The 18,353-nt window shown below is 40.6% G+C and overlaps 1 protein-coding gene across 8 annotated transcripts in view; it reads right to left on the bottom strand.

Annotated features, from left to right (window-relative positions):
* PICALM (phosphatidylinositol binding clathrin assembly protein) overlaps positions 1–17,158 on the bottom strand; it is a 70,990-nt gene extending 53,832 nt beyond the window's left edge. For 3 of the 8 annotated variants that reach the window (XM_033052792.2, XM_033052794.2, XM_033052793.2), the window contains exon 1: positions 16,864–17,157. In XM_033052792.2, coding sequence (XP_032908683.1) covers positions 16,864–16,993 — 130 coding nt within the window. In that variant the 5' untranslated portion in view covers positions 16,994–17,157. Of the gene's footprint in view, positions 1–16,863 lie in introns of all 8 variants that reach the window. The other 5 variants (XM_033052796.2, XM_033052797.2, XM_033052798.2 and 2 more) reach the window with 3 other exon arrangements.
* Between the last annotated feature and the right edge of the window lie 1,195 nt (positions 17,159–18,353).

Below are 18,353 nucleotides of genomic sequence, written 5' to 3'. Positions count from 1 at the left end.
AGCATATTTTTTTTTATTATCCTACAAGATAAAAAATGCCTCACAAAAGACCAAAATTGGCAAAAGCCACAATAAGAAAAGGAAATGATGACATGCAAAGGTAAGAAGAATGAGAGGAAAAAGAGAAGCGGACAAGTCCTCTCACTTTTGGCACCAATGAGTGACTCAACCATCACACTACAGTCATCTTCTGTTCTTCCAAGATGTCTGCCTCGGTCTTCAATGGTTACTGTACATCTCTACAGTTCCATATTTTCTTAGATTAATATCCCAAAAGTCTGATGTTCTGGTGCACATTAAAAAAGAAATTCTCCTTGTGCTTCTCACTGGAGACTGAATATCCATACTCTGCATAAAAAACTTCAACTCACAATGGAAAAACTACTATTTTCTTTCTTAATAAAATAATTTTCTTCTAATATTTCCTAGCTTTTCAGTCTTCTTAATTCATCTGATCTCCTCTGGATTCTCTATAGTTTCACTGATTTACATATATATATATAAACACACACGCATATATGAATGCATATATTTATTAATTTATATAGTAAATATAGCATCTCAGCTGAATAATGGAAACTACTTCCTTCTACAGACATATGGAGGGATGCCCATGTTTCCTACATTCTCACATTGGTGGTTTATAACAAAAATTAAGCAAGTGAACCAAACCCTCTTACAGTGTTCCTGCATGTTCAGATAACCCTTTTAGAGGCAAGTTTTACGCCTTCCTTACACATTTAGACCTCTGCAAGCATTCATAGAGCACTATTCCAATTTATCAGTGTAACTTCATCTTCTAATCTTGGTCTGAAGCTGCAAATACTCCCAAAAACAATGCAATACTCTGTTGACACACAGTGTGTACCAACATACGAGTTACTAATAAAAAGCATAATTAGAACGACATATGGACATATTCTCCACTTTAAGCACCCTCCAAATCATAGGCAAAGTGATTTAAGCAATCTGTATTAAAGCAGCACTCTCTTGCTCCACTAAGTTTGAGAGTCAAAGAAAAAACACAGTAAAACCCATGGCCATTACCTGTACCTACCAGTTATTACAACAGGAGAGAGCTATCTTCATTAAAATCTAAAACCACTAATCAATACAAAAGTATCTAAAGTATATTACTTACCTTTCTAAAGATAAATTTTCCAGCTGCCACCCACTCTTAAGAGTAAATTCTTTCTCAAAACAAAGCAAATCAACAATTGCTTCAGCTCCCTAATACTGAGAAATATGCAAGACATACCAAAACTACTGAATACATTTGTTCTACATTCAGTTCCAACACTACCCTTTAAAAGCATTTTATCATAAAATCTAGTCCAAAATAATTATTAGCTCCCACACACACACTAGCATATTATTCTCACTGAAAAGTATCTGTAAACTTAGAGACTTGATCCTATCTTTACAAACATGCTTAATAACAAGCCTCTGAATCATATTCTGAAGATGATTCTTGATTAAAAGATGAAAAATGTCTGCATCTATCAGCCAAGTAACATGACAATTCTTGCATAAACTGTACATTCAATCTGAATATTTAACCCACTGGCCTAATTAAACAAGGGAGAAACCAATATCCCTTTTCACTGATCATATGCTAATTTCAATGCATTCATGAATAAAATTATGAATAGTGCTTTGTTCAAGATTGTCAGTATTTCCAGAGTGCATAGCTGCACACACTTGAGGATGCACCCCATTTCAGGTTCTGACAAGTAAGAAAGTAGGTACATACCCTAGGGCTTCTCTATGAGCACTGCTGTTTAAGAATACATTAGCACAGGTAGCTGGGCAGGCCTTGATTTTGAATGACAGTCAGCCATTGGTTTGACATTGAAATAAATCCTTAATGTATTAGTGCATCATATTAAATTAATATATTAAATATGATAATTTATAATAATACATAAGCATCCAATATCATTTATAGTGTGAATAGTCACACAGTGGATGGTTGGAAACATGATGAATTCCATTAGGTGGAACATTTTAACTTCCACTAAGAGTAATTACTTTGAAAATTGCATATATCATACTGAAAACATGAAGGTATTTCCAGCAGCCTGCATACATGTGAATTTTTCCTATGATTTCACCTTAAGATGCATACAGAAGACACATACCATGGTTTATACACAGCTGAGAGAGCAGTATGTGATGCCAGAGATATTAACCCTTGTGTCTCTTCCTCACCATGTACACATCAAATGTTACCACACAGTTCTCAGTCTCTGACAGCAGTAGTGCCCAAGCCATTTGTGTACTGGAAATTTTTTTATATAGTATGCACTTAAAGCCTTCTCTTTCTGCTCCAAAGAACCTGTAAATGTTCTATAGCTATTACACCTCCATACAGTAAAAAACAAGTTGTGCTAACAGACATGTTTCTTAAACAAGGCTTGTAAAACACATGCACAAGCTGCTGTTGTACTTCCAATAGCACATACCCAATCATTGCAAACTGCTCTGGATACCTCCTGGATGCAGGCATAGTACCAACAAATGCCTTACCTGGCACCTTGCTAGCAGCGGTAGCAAGGTTACCAACATTACTGTTGCCCAGCCCATTTTGTTAACAGAGGACACTACCAAACAAAAAATTCTCAATGAGCACAACTTTACAGTAGTTCTGCAGAAAGACACTTTTTGAGAAGATAAGCCTTTAACATAACTAGGGTTTGTTGCAGTATCTAACCGTCCTGAATCCTGCAAGGAACTCCTAATCTCAGTGTTAGCTCATTGGTCATATGGCATTCAAATGGTATCTGCTAAAAATTACACCCAAAGACTGTCCAAGTACCTATCACAGAGCCATAGAATGGTTTACGTTGGAAAGGACCTTAAAGATCATCTAATTCCAACAACCCCAACAGCAGGGATGCCACTCATGATCAGGTTGCTGAAAGTTCCATCAAATCTGGCCTTGAATTCTTCCAAGGGACGGAGCATCTACAATCTCTCTGGGCAATGTGTTCCAGTGCTTCACCACACTCTGAGTAAAGAATTTCTTTGTAGTATGCAATTTAAACCTACCCTCTGTCAGTTTAAAGCCATTTCCCCTTGTCCTGTCATTATCTAGCCATATAAAAAGTTCCTCTCCCTCCTTTTTACAAGCCCCCTCCAAGTACTGGAAGGCTGAAGACAGCTCCAGCTCTCTCAGCCCATGCCAACTTCCAACACCTGTGACTTCCTTAATCTCTCATTGCAGAGGTGCAAACAGGGAAAAGACCAGACTTCACACACAGCATGTTTTGGCAGCAAACACTTCTAGCACACCTTCTGAATCTAAAGATATGTATCTTCTAAATATACAGAGTATCCACATGTGTAATTTAGGTGTTTCTTACATGTTTACCTTGCACTTCCCCTTCATTCTAAGAGGCACCATAAAGCAATTTTGTATTAGTGATGTACCATCACACTAGAGCACAGCGAAACCGAAACCAGTGGGCGTTAACACCAACCTGACTTCTTGCCACCACATCTCACTGAACAGATCTTTACGCCAAAAAATTCCAAAGACCTTTGTTACTTTGGAATTAATCACACACACAAAATTCACATTTCCTCTTTGAACAGCAGTGCAGCATCTTTAATTAGACAGTTTAACAGACAAAAGCAAAAATAGGAGAAAACCAAAACCAGCTGACCTGAGATTTTCCTACTTCAATACTTGTCTCATTTCAGTAGCTCAAAGATCTTACTCCTGCAAAGTTGTTTGGAATAAGTGTTATTCTCTCCCATTTCAAAACCAGATTCTTGAAATTAGATTTCCTTCTGGACAAAATCTAACTCTGAGCATGAATAGCACAGTTTTCCTGAATGCCTTTAGGAGCTGTCAGCAAGCATGTATTCAAGTTAAAGAGTTATGTCTCTGTATTTGCCTTCCTCCATCAGTGCTGAAAGTGCCAATGAAGATGTGCTATCTGATGCATGGTAGGACATTTCTTGGTAGATGCCACCCTCTACAGCTTCTGGTTGATTACTGGAAAAAACTGGGCTGTCTGGTTAATTACTGTAAAACACCCAACCAAAACCCAAAGTTATAACAGTGTGGAAGTAGGTTTCGTTTTGTCAAGAGTCCAAGCTAGTATGTTGTACAGAACAGCTGTACTGTCAAGAGAGTCTAAAGGTGTGCCAGCATCTACTACAGATCCTTTTGTCCCTGTAGTATACTGGTTAAATATCTACACTCCATATTCTATTGCTATCTATTTACACAGATTTTCAAAATTAACCTGATAAAAGGGGGAAAAAAAACCTGGGAAATTTTTGCATCTAAGACCAAAAAGGTTTAAGCCATATTCTAAAATGGTTTGATTCTTACATCATGTTCTTCCAACCTCATAGAGATGCAAAAATTACTCATTTGGGTTCATTTTAATATAGTATCAAAAAGTCCAATAGATAAAATTACCACAAATGGTGCTTTCTTTGGCATAAAATAAATAGAAGAAGTCCAATTGACTTAGATTTTTAAAATTAGTACTATTTGTTCCAAAAAAGTACAAATGTTTTTCCTTATATACAGCACAATGTTCAGCTATTGGAGAAAACCTCCTCAGATGACAGCTTTAACAGAGATTTTTACTACAAATAAACCACAACACATCATACTACAATCGAGCTAAGCACTATTTCCTATTTTGTATGGATAATCTATGTATCTCACTTTTGTGTGGGTCTCTCAGGAAATACATACAGCAGTATCCTGTCAGATAATCACTTATAGCTGACTAAACAGAGCTTAACAGGTCTCAATGTAGCTCTGATTTAAAGGCTTATAAACAATGACCTAAGCAGCCCAACAAAAGTAGAAAAACCTGAAAAGACAGGAAAATAAGGCAAAGACAGTTGAATCATGGGGTTAGTAAGTGACAAACAAAAATTTAATGAAGGTTTGCTGAGGAATACTTTTTTCTCAAAGTTTCTATAGAAGAAGCTGGTCAACCACAAAATAGTAACCCTCAAGATTATAAACTAAAAACATCTGAATTATTTGAATGATCAAAGTAGCAAATTCTCAAACTTCAAATACTTATCAGTCAGTGAAAATCAAACATCATCCTTCTCCTACAAAGTGACTGGCAGAAAATCACACAGGCCAGCACAGGTTTACACAGTTGGGTACTTGAGCTGCTATCTCAGAGATCAAATAGGCTAAATTTTGTACTCCATGGTGTTATATGAAACAGTCTGAACACACAGTTTTTCACAATGTGGCTGAGACTTATCTTTCACTACACTGAAAAAAAAATTTACTCTGCATACCAGACTTTTATATGACTTCCATCTACTCCTAAGTGAGACTAATTTTCATTTTTCCCATCAGAAATAGGAGAAAGAGGTGCAAGCAAGAAACTGCTCCTTCCATGTCAAGCATTTGGTGACATGCACAATTCTAGTCATTTTGGTTAAAAAAGCGACACTTCTTTATAAACTACCATTTTTATGCAACAAGGAAAGTCCATGACACACGGATTTAGAGCACTTCTGCAGCCATTTTAATGCAAGCTCCATCAATTCCATACAATGTATTTCACTTTTTGTACTTATAAGTAGGTGAACTCATTAAAGGTGATCTGTTACTGACAGCCACTTTTGTATCTTTTCCTTTGACCAAAACAGGACCAGATCTTGACATGAACTGTTAGAAAACTGGATAAAGCAGACCACAAGAGCTGAAAACAAACAAACAAACCCCTCTCTATCCATAAAAACAGAGTTATCACCACAAAATTGTTTCAACTGACACTCATGTGCTGTGAGTGTGCAGCTCTTCCATGAAGGGAGGCAGTCAAGCAAAAGGACAGCTAAATTCTTCCATTCTATTAATAGAAATGTTGGAAATGCCTGCCCAATTTAGCTTTTACTTCCTTTTTCAATTTAGACTAACTTCTCCCATGAGATATTTGGAGCTCTCTGACCAAACACGACTTGTCCTAGCTCATCCCAAACACATCTTCAATGCACATCTCAAAAGCACTCTTTTACAAGGACACAACAAAACCATCCCTTACAGACCACGTCAAAGCTGCTCAGAGTAAAAATTTTAAAATATACTGTGATAAGAGGTTAGAATGGTACAGGAACAACCTGCATTTAACATGCAGAGTAAAAACGAAGCTGAATTTTTCCAGGACCATACACTAAGCTTCACCAATTTTCAGTAGATGAAGCAGAGAACCTTACCAAGGGGAACACAACCTCTTTACAGCAACATTGTTATGTCTGACTTTCATAAATCCAAATCAGTTCTTTCCCTCATGCCTTACTTACAGACTGTTCCTGAGCCTTTCATTAGTGACCATGCGGTCATCAAGTTTCATAAGTTTCAGAGCCAACACATAGTTTCAAACTCTTAAGTCTGAAACTGGATGGGTAAGGGGAATTGTACACAGAAAGAACTCCTCAGTGTCCACAGCTTTCAGCTGGGAATTTCTCTGTTTACCATGAACAAAGACATGTCCCTATCACAAACAGCCTCTAAGATAAACTAAAGCCAAGAGAAGTAGGAAATAACATTTGCCTTTCAGTTTTCAGTAAGAGGAAGATGACCTTCAGCCAGCTTCTATCCTTAAAACGTTTCATATGAAAAGCTCAAAAAAGACAAAAATTAGTTACTCCTTTTACTTCAAAGTCTGTTCATTGGTTAAAACCTCAGAGAGCTAAAATGAACATGGAACTCTGGCAAAACTATGTGTTAAGACATCTTGTGTCAGTCCTAGTATACACCAAGAGACTGACCACATTCCTGTCTACAAAGACTCCTCATTAACGGTTTAAAATAAGGACAAAAGCATCTCCTCCAACTCACTGTATCTTACTTACAGATCATTAAATATGAAGAAAGTCTCCTCATAAACTATGTGTAAACAAAAAGCAAAATACCCCAGCAAAACAAGAGAGAAAATCAGCCCCTAGAAATGCATGAGCTTCAAATTTGTAACAATGAAATTCCAAGCATATTCAAATTTATAACAATGAAACTCCAAATTTCTGAAGTTAAACTAACTGAGCTGTTCCCTAGTTTTTAAGAAGTAATACAAAAACTTCTTTGGATTTCCATCCACTTACACACCAAATTCAGCACTGAAACAAACTTCATATACTCCAGACTTTTAATGCAAAGTAACCTGATTGAAAATTGACTTAATTTATGCTACATTTAATAGGCTTAAATGATGCTACATAGTGGAAAAGCATTTCAACCAGACTGGCCAGGAAAAAAGCTTGGGCTTTTAAAAGCTTATTAACTATCAACCTGTACCCAGACAACCATTTTTCCTCAAAGCCCAACAGTGTACTAGTCTCTGTGTGTCAAACAGCTTACAGCTAAGAGTTGTGCATCCTGAGCTTTTCATTCAACTGCTAATAAAATGTGCCAACTTACTACACATGACAGATCCTTATTAGAAAAAACTACAGTCCACAAATGTAGAGGTGTTCACATTTGGGTTCATTTTTTTCTTTTAGTCCTATGATTAAAATCCACTTGACATGTATTTTTGATACTCTAAATCTTATTCTGCAGTGTTGCACGGTAACACTCATGACTGGATTGCAAACACCCTAGGGAGAAATAATCCCTAATGAATTTAAGGCAGGTTATTAATACATAACAGAAAAACTGATTTAAAGGATAATAAATCCAAATTCAATCATTTGAATAAAAACCAGTTGGTCAGAGCATGGCTATATCAACAAAAGCTAAGGCACATAGACATCCAGAGAATGAATCCAAAACTAGAATCTACCTAAGGATTCCAGTATATTTTTAAACAGTAAACTTCACTTCTCAAGAGAATAAAAGAACACAAGGATATTGTTCAAAAAGACATTTTTCTTTTTTATCTGTAACTAGGATTTGAACTAGTTGTGCTTCATGATGAATAAAAGGTAATTGCAAGTAAAACATCTGAATTTCAGGTCTAAAACTTACAAACTGACATAACATAAATATTAAACTCAAGTGCCCTTTGTGAGACAGAAGAATGAAGGCATTTCATGAGTTAGCAAGACTCGATGAAGCCAGCTTTACATCAACCCAGAAATGAAGAATTGCTTTGGAAACTACAACTGTATCAAGCTGCAATGCATAATCAATATTCCTAACAAACTGATTTTTAAATGAAAATTATTTTTAATCTCTGCATAACGGTACACATGCTGAATTATGAATTATATGAACACCAATGGCTTCTGGCAAAAAGACTAGGGGACAGAATTAAACATGATCAAATAACACCACTATTCCTGTATGGAGACTTAACCACCACAACAGTTCAAACAAGATTTTACACTTCACATAAAAAATGAGGTCAGATCCAGAATACAGAGTTGCTGATGAGAAAAATTCATAAAGTTTGAAATAGGTTGCAGTGATGGTTGAAACTACTATGGTAATATTGGGCAGGGAGAGAAGGAAAAGGGATAAAGCAAATTCAAATGTGACCCCATTTCCAACTAAATATTGACCCATTTGTCCTCAAGAATGAACAAATAAACCAAGTACATCTGCAAGCAAATGTAGGTGAAACTGTGATGCAACTTCCGAACATATGGGAAGAAGGGGGGAAGAGAGGGACATGCTAAACAAAACTAAACCCAAGACAAAAAGCACACACTTGAATAGCAAAAGAGAAGTACAGAAACTCTTCATATCACTTTACAGGTCAGTATCCACCCCAGAAAAACCCAAACACTACCAACAGTAAAGTAAGTTACAAGCAGCCCTTAAGAGCACCAAGGAACATGAAGACACCAACTTCTACATTTTGACAGCCAAGACATTCAACTCTCTCAATCTGGCAGATAGAGTAACAAATCACAGACAACCAGAGCTGCTCCAAGTGGACTGACTGCCAGATTGAAGGCAAATATTTGGTTTTTTTAACATTAAAAATAAGTATTTAAACCATGCTTACCTGTGTCTATAGCTTTGTAGCCTGAGTTTAATTTAAAACTTTGTATGTTAGCCACTTTGGGTCTGAAATCTGGTTTACTCTGGTAACTTTAGAAACTTACACTGTGCAGATGAATACCAGTGGACTGGTTTGGTTTTGTTGGGTTCATTTTTCTTTTTTGTAAACTAAAGTAAATAAAGAATGATAGGAACCTCATTATCATCTTTTTATAAATGGATAGAAGAATATCCTGTTTTACAAGTTATTAACATGGAAAATTTGTTTATACACCAATTATTTAACTAGGAAACAGTGCTATTAAGGATTCACAATTTGTGCTTTAAATTTTATTACAGTAATTTCACGAATACAAGCCGCACCAATTTGACTAAGATTTTGCTCCTAAACCGGAAATGCGGCTAATAATCAGGAGCGGCTAATATGTGAATAATTTTCTGACATTTACAACCTCAGAAGTGCCAGCCAGAGTGCCGAGCCGAGCAGCTGCAAAGTCGGCATTTTGCGATTGTTACAAATCGCTACTCTGTTGCACCGCGGGTGGAGCCTGGCTGCCTGCAGGCAGCAGGGGGGGGCGGGGAGAGAGGCGGGAGAGCTCTTTCCTTCCCTCCTCTGCCGCAGCCCAGGGGAGAGACGGGGGGGGCCCGCGCAGCCATTGCTGCGGCCCGGGGAGCCGACGGGGTGCTTTGTCCCCGCCCGCCGCCGCCGCGGCAGGAGCGGGGAAACTCCGTCCCCGCCCGCCACCGGCGCCACGGGCGCGGGAAAGCTCCGTCCCTGCCCGCCGCCGGTGCCACGGGCGCGGGAAAGCTCCGTCCCTGCCCGCCGCCGCTGCCGTAGGAGCGGGGGAAGCTCCGTCCCTGCCTGCCACCGCGGGGCAGCGCCGACCCGGGGTGACCGAGCCCAGTGGCAGCGGCGGCCAGCCCCGAGCGGCAGCACTGGCCTGGGCCACCTGGCCCCGTCAGCAGCCCCTAGCAGGCCGAGCCTGCACAGCCTTAGCTCAGCCAGTAAACCCCGCCCTCCTGCGGTTCTGTTACTAATTGCACGCGGGTCCTCACTGCGAACGACAGAGTGGCTTATATTCGGGTGCGGCTTATCTATGGACAAAAACCGAAATATTTGCCAACACCCAGAGATGCGGCTTATACTCAGTGCGGCTTGTATTTGTGAATTTACTGTAAATTAACTATTAAAAAAATCAAGAAAGGCTACATACAATGCAGACACTTTGTTGATGTCCCAACACAGCCAGTAACTGCAATAGCTGAGCTACTGCAAGCACCATATTTAGTGTAAATATGTGAAATACCAGAGCAGTTTCAACCCATGCGAACTTCTCACTTCCCACATCAGCAAAAGAATCAGTCCTGCTAGAATGGTACTGCTGCTGGAGTGTATGAATGTTGTGACTGAAGGACTGCTTCTTGGGAGGAAGCAATAAAGGACAGCAAGTAAAGATTTCAAAAGTGTCTTTTCAGGAGAAAAAAGATGATGACAACAACTCGGTAAATTAACATAGGTATGAATGAAAGCATATAGAAGAGCTCAGAGTGAGTGTAATTCCCACTCTGTGAGGTATTTTCATTTATATTAATTTAGACTACTTATGTCATGACCTGCATAAAAGTCTCAGGATTTCCCTTTATGCCACCACTGTTAACTCCAATAAATTGTCTTATGCTTCATTCTGTGAATTAACATGCCCAAGTCAAACTTGAATGTAGGTCTTCTTAATTTACATCCTCTCTTTTGAGGTAAAACTTATAAAAGCGTAATTTACCCTTGTATAACATTGCAAATGATCCAGACAAGCATTACTTTATAAAGCTCCTTTAGCAAAATAGCACAGGAGATTTTTAGTCACAATCAGAAAATCCAGCGTATTTACTAAATCAGTATGAAACGCTTAACTTCATTAAGTTATCCTCACACAGTTAAATACAGCTTAATTCCCTAATTTCTAAAATCCCAATACCCGATTTGTGACATATTACTCATAACTTGGATTTACCGCTAGTAAATTTGAGCCTACCACACCTTAGCACTGAATTTACTAACATCATTCTTAGGTTTAGAAACTACCATCCAGTTGATAAAGCTCTGATATAAACCAGGGGTGAAATACAAAGTAGAACAAGATTTCTTCTTCAAGTTTTGAAGGATACAGCTACTTCGAAGTTACTAAGAGTTCGTGAACTGCCCACTCATGATCATTTCACAATGGAGAAAATGGCCAGAAGAGCAAGGAAAACACCAAACCCAACAATTTTATAGCAGCACAAGCTTCTTTCCACTTGATTGCATTCTTTTTTCTAGTTACTTGTTCGTTACTTTTAATTGGCTGCAGATAGAATCAGTAATAGAATCCCTCTCGAACCCAAGTCTTTGCAAGATAACATTAAGCTCCAAATTGCAACTACTCCCAGAGTTAAGACTTTGATCAGCAGAAAATCTAAATGGTTAAATACACATACTCATGAGCAAAAGCAAAGTTTGCGGCAGAAGAGTTTGCTAAAATACTCAAAAGGACACATACTTGAGATTATTGCTTTAAACTTGTATTGCAAACTACTCGAAAATATTAAATAACTGCCCCAGCAGAGGACTTAAAGACTTTACAAACAAGTCATTTACAATTCTTACCTGAATTCTTCTATCATGCTTAAGAAACAACTACTTCATAGTTTACAGAAAAGTGCACGTATCCTACCAGTAGTAAAGCTACTACGTGCTATTTTTAAAGCATTAATTGATGTGTGAGATGCTTTGAGTGAAAATATTTTAATGGTATTGACAAATTTCATTTAAGAAAGCTGTTTAATAAATTAAGCTTCTAAATACAAAAGGTGTCTCTGCTTCAGAAATAATGTTGCATTTTCCAGAGGGAGCAAGACATCGGTAACATCTTGTAAGTGAACTTCCCCAGAATTCTACCATCATCAACAAATCATGTACTTTACATAAGGCAACAAATGTAAAAGTCAAAGTCGGGAAGCTTTAAATTCCACGTTGGATAAGTAATCTCTTGTATTATTATGCAAACTACCATTACTTTGTAAGACAAGTCATTAGGGACAACTTAAAACTTTCACATCTACAAATCAAAACCTGATTTTAGGATTAGGAACTGAAGACTGAAATAGATCATTAGGTCACAGGCTGAACTACAAAAGAATGCTTCTCCCAAGCGTCCCTTTTAGAAAATGCAAGAGATGACTGCATCATTAAAAAATATATATATAATTTAAAAAAAATCCCAACTAGAGATATAGCCCAAAGTTACATGAGACCTGAATAATCATAGCTAATGGGAAACAGTGTTGGTATGAAGATTCACAGGAAGCTGATTGCAGGTGTCCTACAGCTTCTCCTCCTTAGCTCCTGCCTCTTACTTCATCTGAAGCAGAATACTCCTTCAGGCTAAGTAAAATGAAACAACAGCTGCACAGCTACATGGCTATTCTTTCTGCAAATGAGCAGCTGTAACAGAAAATTGTCCCTCTGGCAGCCAGGAGGAGTATGATAGCTCTTATACTCTACTAAAAGGCACGAACAAATATTCCAAAGGAATTCCAGTAAAAAGAAAGTTGGCTAAAGAAAGAAATGAAGGAATCAGAGAAAAAACTCAGAGAGAAAACTGAATACTTCAAAAGAAAGCTGTAACAATGCAATTATCTGTATTTGAAATAATTACAGTTACAAAGAACATTTCTAAGCAAAAATAACAATGGATTGCCTCCAGAAATTTAAGTCAATTACAGAATGGGAAGCAAAGCTGCAAGAAACTTCAGGTGATTCTGCCAAAACCAGAGACAAAATGTGAGTTTGTTGAAGCACTGCAATACCATAAAAGGAACATGGATAATCTGTTTCTACTGGAGAACACAGAAGTATCCACAGAACTAGGAGTTAATTCACCTCATCACCCAGTTACACTTTAGCATGTAAAGGCAAGTGAACACTCAAAACACTGGTTTTCCCAGCTTTTCTACAAATGTCTTGGGTGATCCAGAGAAAAGCAACAATCCTTGTCCCTCAGTTCCACAAGTTACCCTCTTTGTACCATCTCGTTTTGAAACAGAAGCTTTCATGAAACATGAAGCAAGTCTTTAGCTGGGCTTTCCTCTGTCCTAGTAGTAGCCTCTAGACGAAACCAAAGCAGCTGACGCTAGTGACTTAATTCTTAAGTTCCCAAAAAGCTCCTTCAAGTTTACTTTCACTTACACAGCTCCTCACAGACATCTACCCAACAAAGGGCAGGGTTCTGGACTACCGTCTTCCTTAAAAAATACACGTTTTCTTTCACAATAAGAAATCAAGGAAATTACACTCTGGCTTAATTACAGAGATATTTCCTGTTAAGAATAGATAATTACAGCATCACAACTTCCTTCCAAGTCATCCGTCCACATTCTCCTTTAAAGAGGGCTGCTCCATTAGCTACAAGCAGATAGGGTTACTACACCACGCTCATTCAAGAGGCCAACCCTAAATACATATCACAACAAAGCTGTTTTAAGTACCCTCCACAACATGCACATGTACACAAACATTTTTATGCTACTGAGCTATCGCTGCTAGAGCAGTTTCACTGAACCAATCCAGTAAAATCTACTTGGCATTAGCTTCAGGTATTCCTAACATTAACGTATCTCCAGGTATTCCTAATGTAAATTATCCACCACACATACATACACAAGGACACCTCCCACAGAATCATGTAAAGAAGGAGTGAAATCTGGCAACAAGTTTTCCAGCATGGTTTATATTCGAACAACCTAAAGCACCTGTTCTGAGTTAGCATCACTATCCATCACTCAACATGGAGACAAAAAGCTAACTAGAAAGAAAGGGCTGTACCAATCTCAGTGTGCAAGTTAAACCCACAAACCAGTTTAGAGCTCCCACTACTCAAGATAGGTGTAAAAACTGGGACAAAGTCCTAGTGAAACTAGGTTTTCCAGAAAAGAAATTCATGAACTATGCTTTGAGGGTTCCAGGGCTATTAGACCTGATTTCCGTAAAACAAGTAATCCATCATAACAAAAGTAGCATTTAGATTACCAAACAGAATCCTTAGCCCAGCTGTAAGGCTGGACCTGCAAAACAGAAGAGGAAAAAAAAAGTTTCATGGGGGGTTCAAGTACACAGCCTCAAGATGATGTTACTACCTATCACAAGCCATGTCCATTTGTAAATTAGAAGTCTTTCTCCCTCAAACCAAACAACTAAGCTTTGTAATGGGAGAGAAGGCATTCTTTGAAGTATGTTACATTTTAATCATCATGAGCCAAGGAAAGAATTTGGTTTTACCTTCCTTGATTAAGATAACCATCACTGAGGGAAATAGAGGTAACCTAGGATGGAGAGCGCTTTAGTTTTCAAATTCCATACACTGTCAGGAGCAAGATAAATAAGAACTGGAATAATTATGATCAGGAGTATCTATTGGACTTCCCTCCATTTTTATGAGCTAACATGAGGCTGAGCTAGTTAAATCTGTTCATGACAGCTTGAGCTTAATGAAGAAAGAATTTCAGTAACAGGACAGTCAGAAATCTTGAGATTTGTACAAGAAATACAGTAACAAGAATGTATGTCATGGTTGTAGAACACGCTACAAAACTAAGTCTTCATTAGAGGACAGTATAGGAAAACTCAACTTATCCACCCACACAGGGCACAATCTATAGTGAATTAAGTTTTAACTGTATTATCAAAATAAGCAATAATCAGAAAAATATAAAGGCAGTGTGCTGCTTATGAAGACTGATATATTAATTGTCATTTACAATGAGATGTCAGTTCATAGTACCTACCAAGTTAAACTGTCGTAAAAGGAAGATACGTACAAATAGCTCAGAAGCAGGGCTTGAGTCACCGCTTGTGTAAAAAATATTTATTTTAAAGCATACAACCATACAGGGTATGAACAAAGAAAAAGTTCAAAATACAAGACCATGTGTCATTTCCTGATGCCAGGAACAGAGACTTCTAACAAACATATTAGGGTAACATACAAAACATCTAGCCACGATCTGTTTTAACCACTAAAAAGAGGGACTAATTAAAAAAAAAAAAAAAAACAAGTTTGCTTTGCTTTGATAAAAGAATTCTCAGAGAGAGGCAGAAACTAAAACTCCTGACAGTCTAGAGTAGAAAAAGGAAACACAGAATTGGTCTTCTCATCCAACAACTACCAGGCAGCTCTCTAAGGGAGTCCAGGCACCCTTTGCAGCAGCACACTGGAGGTCTCCATTAGTTGTCTTCCAGCAGCCTTGTTCAGAACACCACCCTTTTAAAAACACACATCCCCCTCACCTGAAGAGCTGCCAGCTTCATATTCTTTTCAACAAAGCTTATACTACAAAATAATTCAGCTCCTAAATGTCTTATTACTGAAACTATGCTTTTAGCACTATTACAGGCCAAACCTGACAAGGTTGGTTTTCCAGAAAGCCTCACTTCTGCTGTGTGAAATCCAGTAACATCACAATTTCATACATATGCCATATGACAAGGTGTTTCCTCTACCTGCCAATAAGTTACTCAAAGATTTCCTCAGTGTTCTGACACCCTTAGCTAACTAAGAAAAACAAGACCATTCAGTTATTATCATCTTCAGACAAAAGATGAAATGAATGAGGGAACACCAAAAAGAGAAAGAGGCAGGTGTTCCGGGGCTACCCTAAAAATTAATCACATTGCTCTCAGATACTTGTAGAACAAGAATTTCTGAAACCTTTAACACGCACACATTTTGGTGGAAAGAAGAAAGAACTACAGTACAATTAATCCTACTACTATCATCTGGTGTCCTCATTTGCATACAGAGCAATTCAGAAGGCACAAACTCAAGACTCATGAAGACTCAACCTTCTCCTGCAGACGTGGGTGGGAGGAAGGGAGAAAGCACACCTATAGAAGGCATAGACGCAAATCTCCCCAGTATCTTCTATTATATATTTGGGAAAGTGAAAGGGAGTGAAGGATGGGGGCTGTCCTTAAAAGGCCTAGAATAAACAGATGCAAGACAATCAGGTATTCAGATCAAGAACTTCCTCAGTCCTGTGACCTTACAGCTCCGTGGGAGACACACTAATGTGAACTTTGGAGTTCATCATTCTCTTCATAATCACCAGATTACAGTTGATAGAAAACCTTTTAAGCCTTCCCACCTTTGATCTGTTCTTAATAGAAGCTGAAAAATGGCCAGACCCTGTATGATATGTTAAGACCAGGTACTGAAGTTCTAAAGAAATTCTCCTAGAACATCTCCCAACTGAATGGGACAGACTAGAAAGAAGACTAAGAACATCCTTACTGAGAGAGATTTGCCTGCCCCTCAAACAATCATTTCACATATTTTCCTACACGGAAGATCTACATGATTATTAAAGAAGGATTTTTTTCCCCTAGTAGATTACTTGGAAAATAATTAAGATAACTGATCAGCTTCCTGAAACTCCTGCACCTCCTCTAGAGAATGGGGGAGTGCTGCCCTAGCACGACGCAAATGAGATCAATTAGTAAAGAAATTGCAGCCCATTCCTCTGCCTGGCCTCCGTAGCTCTCCCTCTCCCGAAGAAAGGGGTATGGGGCAGGTCCTGTCCTTCGGAAGCTCACATTGTCCGGGGCCCTGCGCATAAGGAAGAGCTGGCAAGGCCCCTTTTGGAGAGCAGATATACTGAAAAGCCTCTCCCAGGCTCTTCATCGCCACGTCCCCGACCCTACGCCCCCGCCCTCCGGGTATGCCCTGTGCTGAAACCCGGAGCTGCTCCGCCTGAAGAGGCTTCCCGTCCCCACGAGGCCGGTGGGATGGGCGGCAGCCCCGCAGCAGGACCCCGGGACAGGCCGGGCAATCCCGCTCCTCGGCGGCACACTCGGGGGATCCCTCGGGCCGCCGTCCCCTCCCGGTACTCACAGTCCAGGTGCTTCTTCTTGGGGCCCATGACCTCGTGGGTCGTGGCCTTGCACACGGTTTTCGAGACGGCCGAGCCGGTCACGCTGTGCTGCGCCGCCGTGATGCGGTCGGTGAGGCTTTGGCCGGACATGGCGGGCTCGCTGGCGGCGCTGGAACCGAGCGCGGCTCCGCTCCCTCCTCAGGGGCCGGGACGGGAGGAGTCGCCGGGGGGATGGAGCTGCGCGGGCTCCTCACCCCGCCGTGCCGCAGGCGGCCCCCGCTCCGCCCTCAGGGACGGACCTGTCACCCGAGCAGGGACCCCTCCTCCTCCTCCTCCTCCTCCCGCCCCCCTCCCCCGGCCGCCGTCCCCTCCCCCTGCGCGCCCGCCCGGCCGGGGACAGGGACACGCACTGGGCGCCGCAGGAAAATGGCGGCGGCCGAGCTCCTCCTCGGGCCTTGCCGGGCCTCTCCCGCGTCACGTGACCGCCCGGCGCCCCGCCCGCGTGACACGCGCCGCCCCCCTCAGCGCCGGGGCGGGAGCCGCTCCTGAGGGCGGGAGCGCTTTTCCCGGAGCCGGGAACAGCCTCCCCTGTCCCAGCGCCCTTTCCCTGGGGCTGGCTCTCCTTCCTCTGGGCAGCCCCCCTCGGGAGATTCGGTGAGCCCCTGTTCGGGTTCAGCGCCGGGTAAAGGCTCCGTGGAGCGAGCGGAGGGCGTCTCCGCCCCTGAAGGAAATAGTTGTGTATTTCTCAGCCTGCAAAGTTTTTGTGGAAACTCCTTTGGCGTCACCTTAGGCTAGGGAAAGCTCAAAGGGAAAAAAAAAAAATCTATTCTTAGGCAGCGAGGGGTCCGGAGCCGGCTGGTTGCTGCCATCGGGCTTCTCTTCAGAGTTATTTTTATTTGAAAGCTCGCCAAAATTTTTTTGAATGTGCATCACGGCCAGCACAAAAGCACTGGTGGTTTTCAGGTCTTTCATGATTATCCTCCCACTATTCGGCTAGTCAGCTAATGCTTCTTGTTGGGTGGCTCTGTCCTTGGCAGCCCGGGATTTTGTACGAAGTTACTTGGCTTCTGTTCACAAAAACGATAAACTGTTGCTTTAAGGTGCTTTCTCCCAGCCTGGTGCCTCCAGCTGCAGCCTGGTCCCAGTGTCAGGCAGTGAGGAGCAGCTGCTTGGCCAACTGAGCTCCTACCGCCCATGGCCCAAGTGCTGTCCCAGCCTCCCAGCCCTCTGCAACTTCCATTACTCCTTGCAACAGGGCTCTTCTCCCGCTTCCCAAACACACAGCAGTGAATAACACAGCAAAACCACAGGATTCCAGCTGACAAAGTTCTTCCTCCCCCAGAAGTGCCTCCTGAGGAGCTGTCCTGTAAGTGTCTCCCATCCATGAAGCCGCTGAAATGTTTATTGGGCAACTTAAAGAGAAGTAGTATACAAATGATACTCAGCTCTGTCTGCTTGACAGGATGTGTAAGTAGGATTATCTGTTTATAATGTGTAAGGAAAATTGGTG

The sequence above is a fragment of the Catharus ustulatus genome, chromosome 2, assembly GCF_009819885.2.
Source record: "Catharus ustulatus isolate bCatUst1 chromosome 2, bCatUst1.pri.v2, whole genome shotgun sequence".
In the NCBI taxonomy this organism is placed as follows: Eukaryota; Metazoa; Chordata; class Aves; order Passeriformes; family Turdidae; genus Catharus; species Catharus ustulatus.
This window is presented reverse-complemented; position numbering and strand designations above follow the sequence as displayed.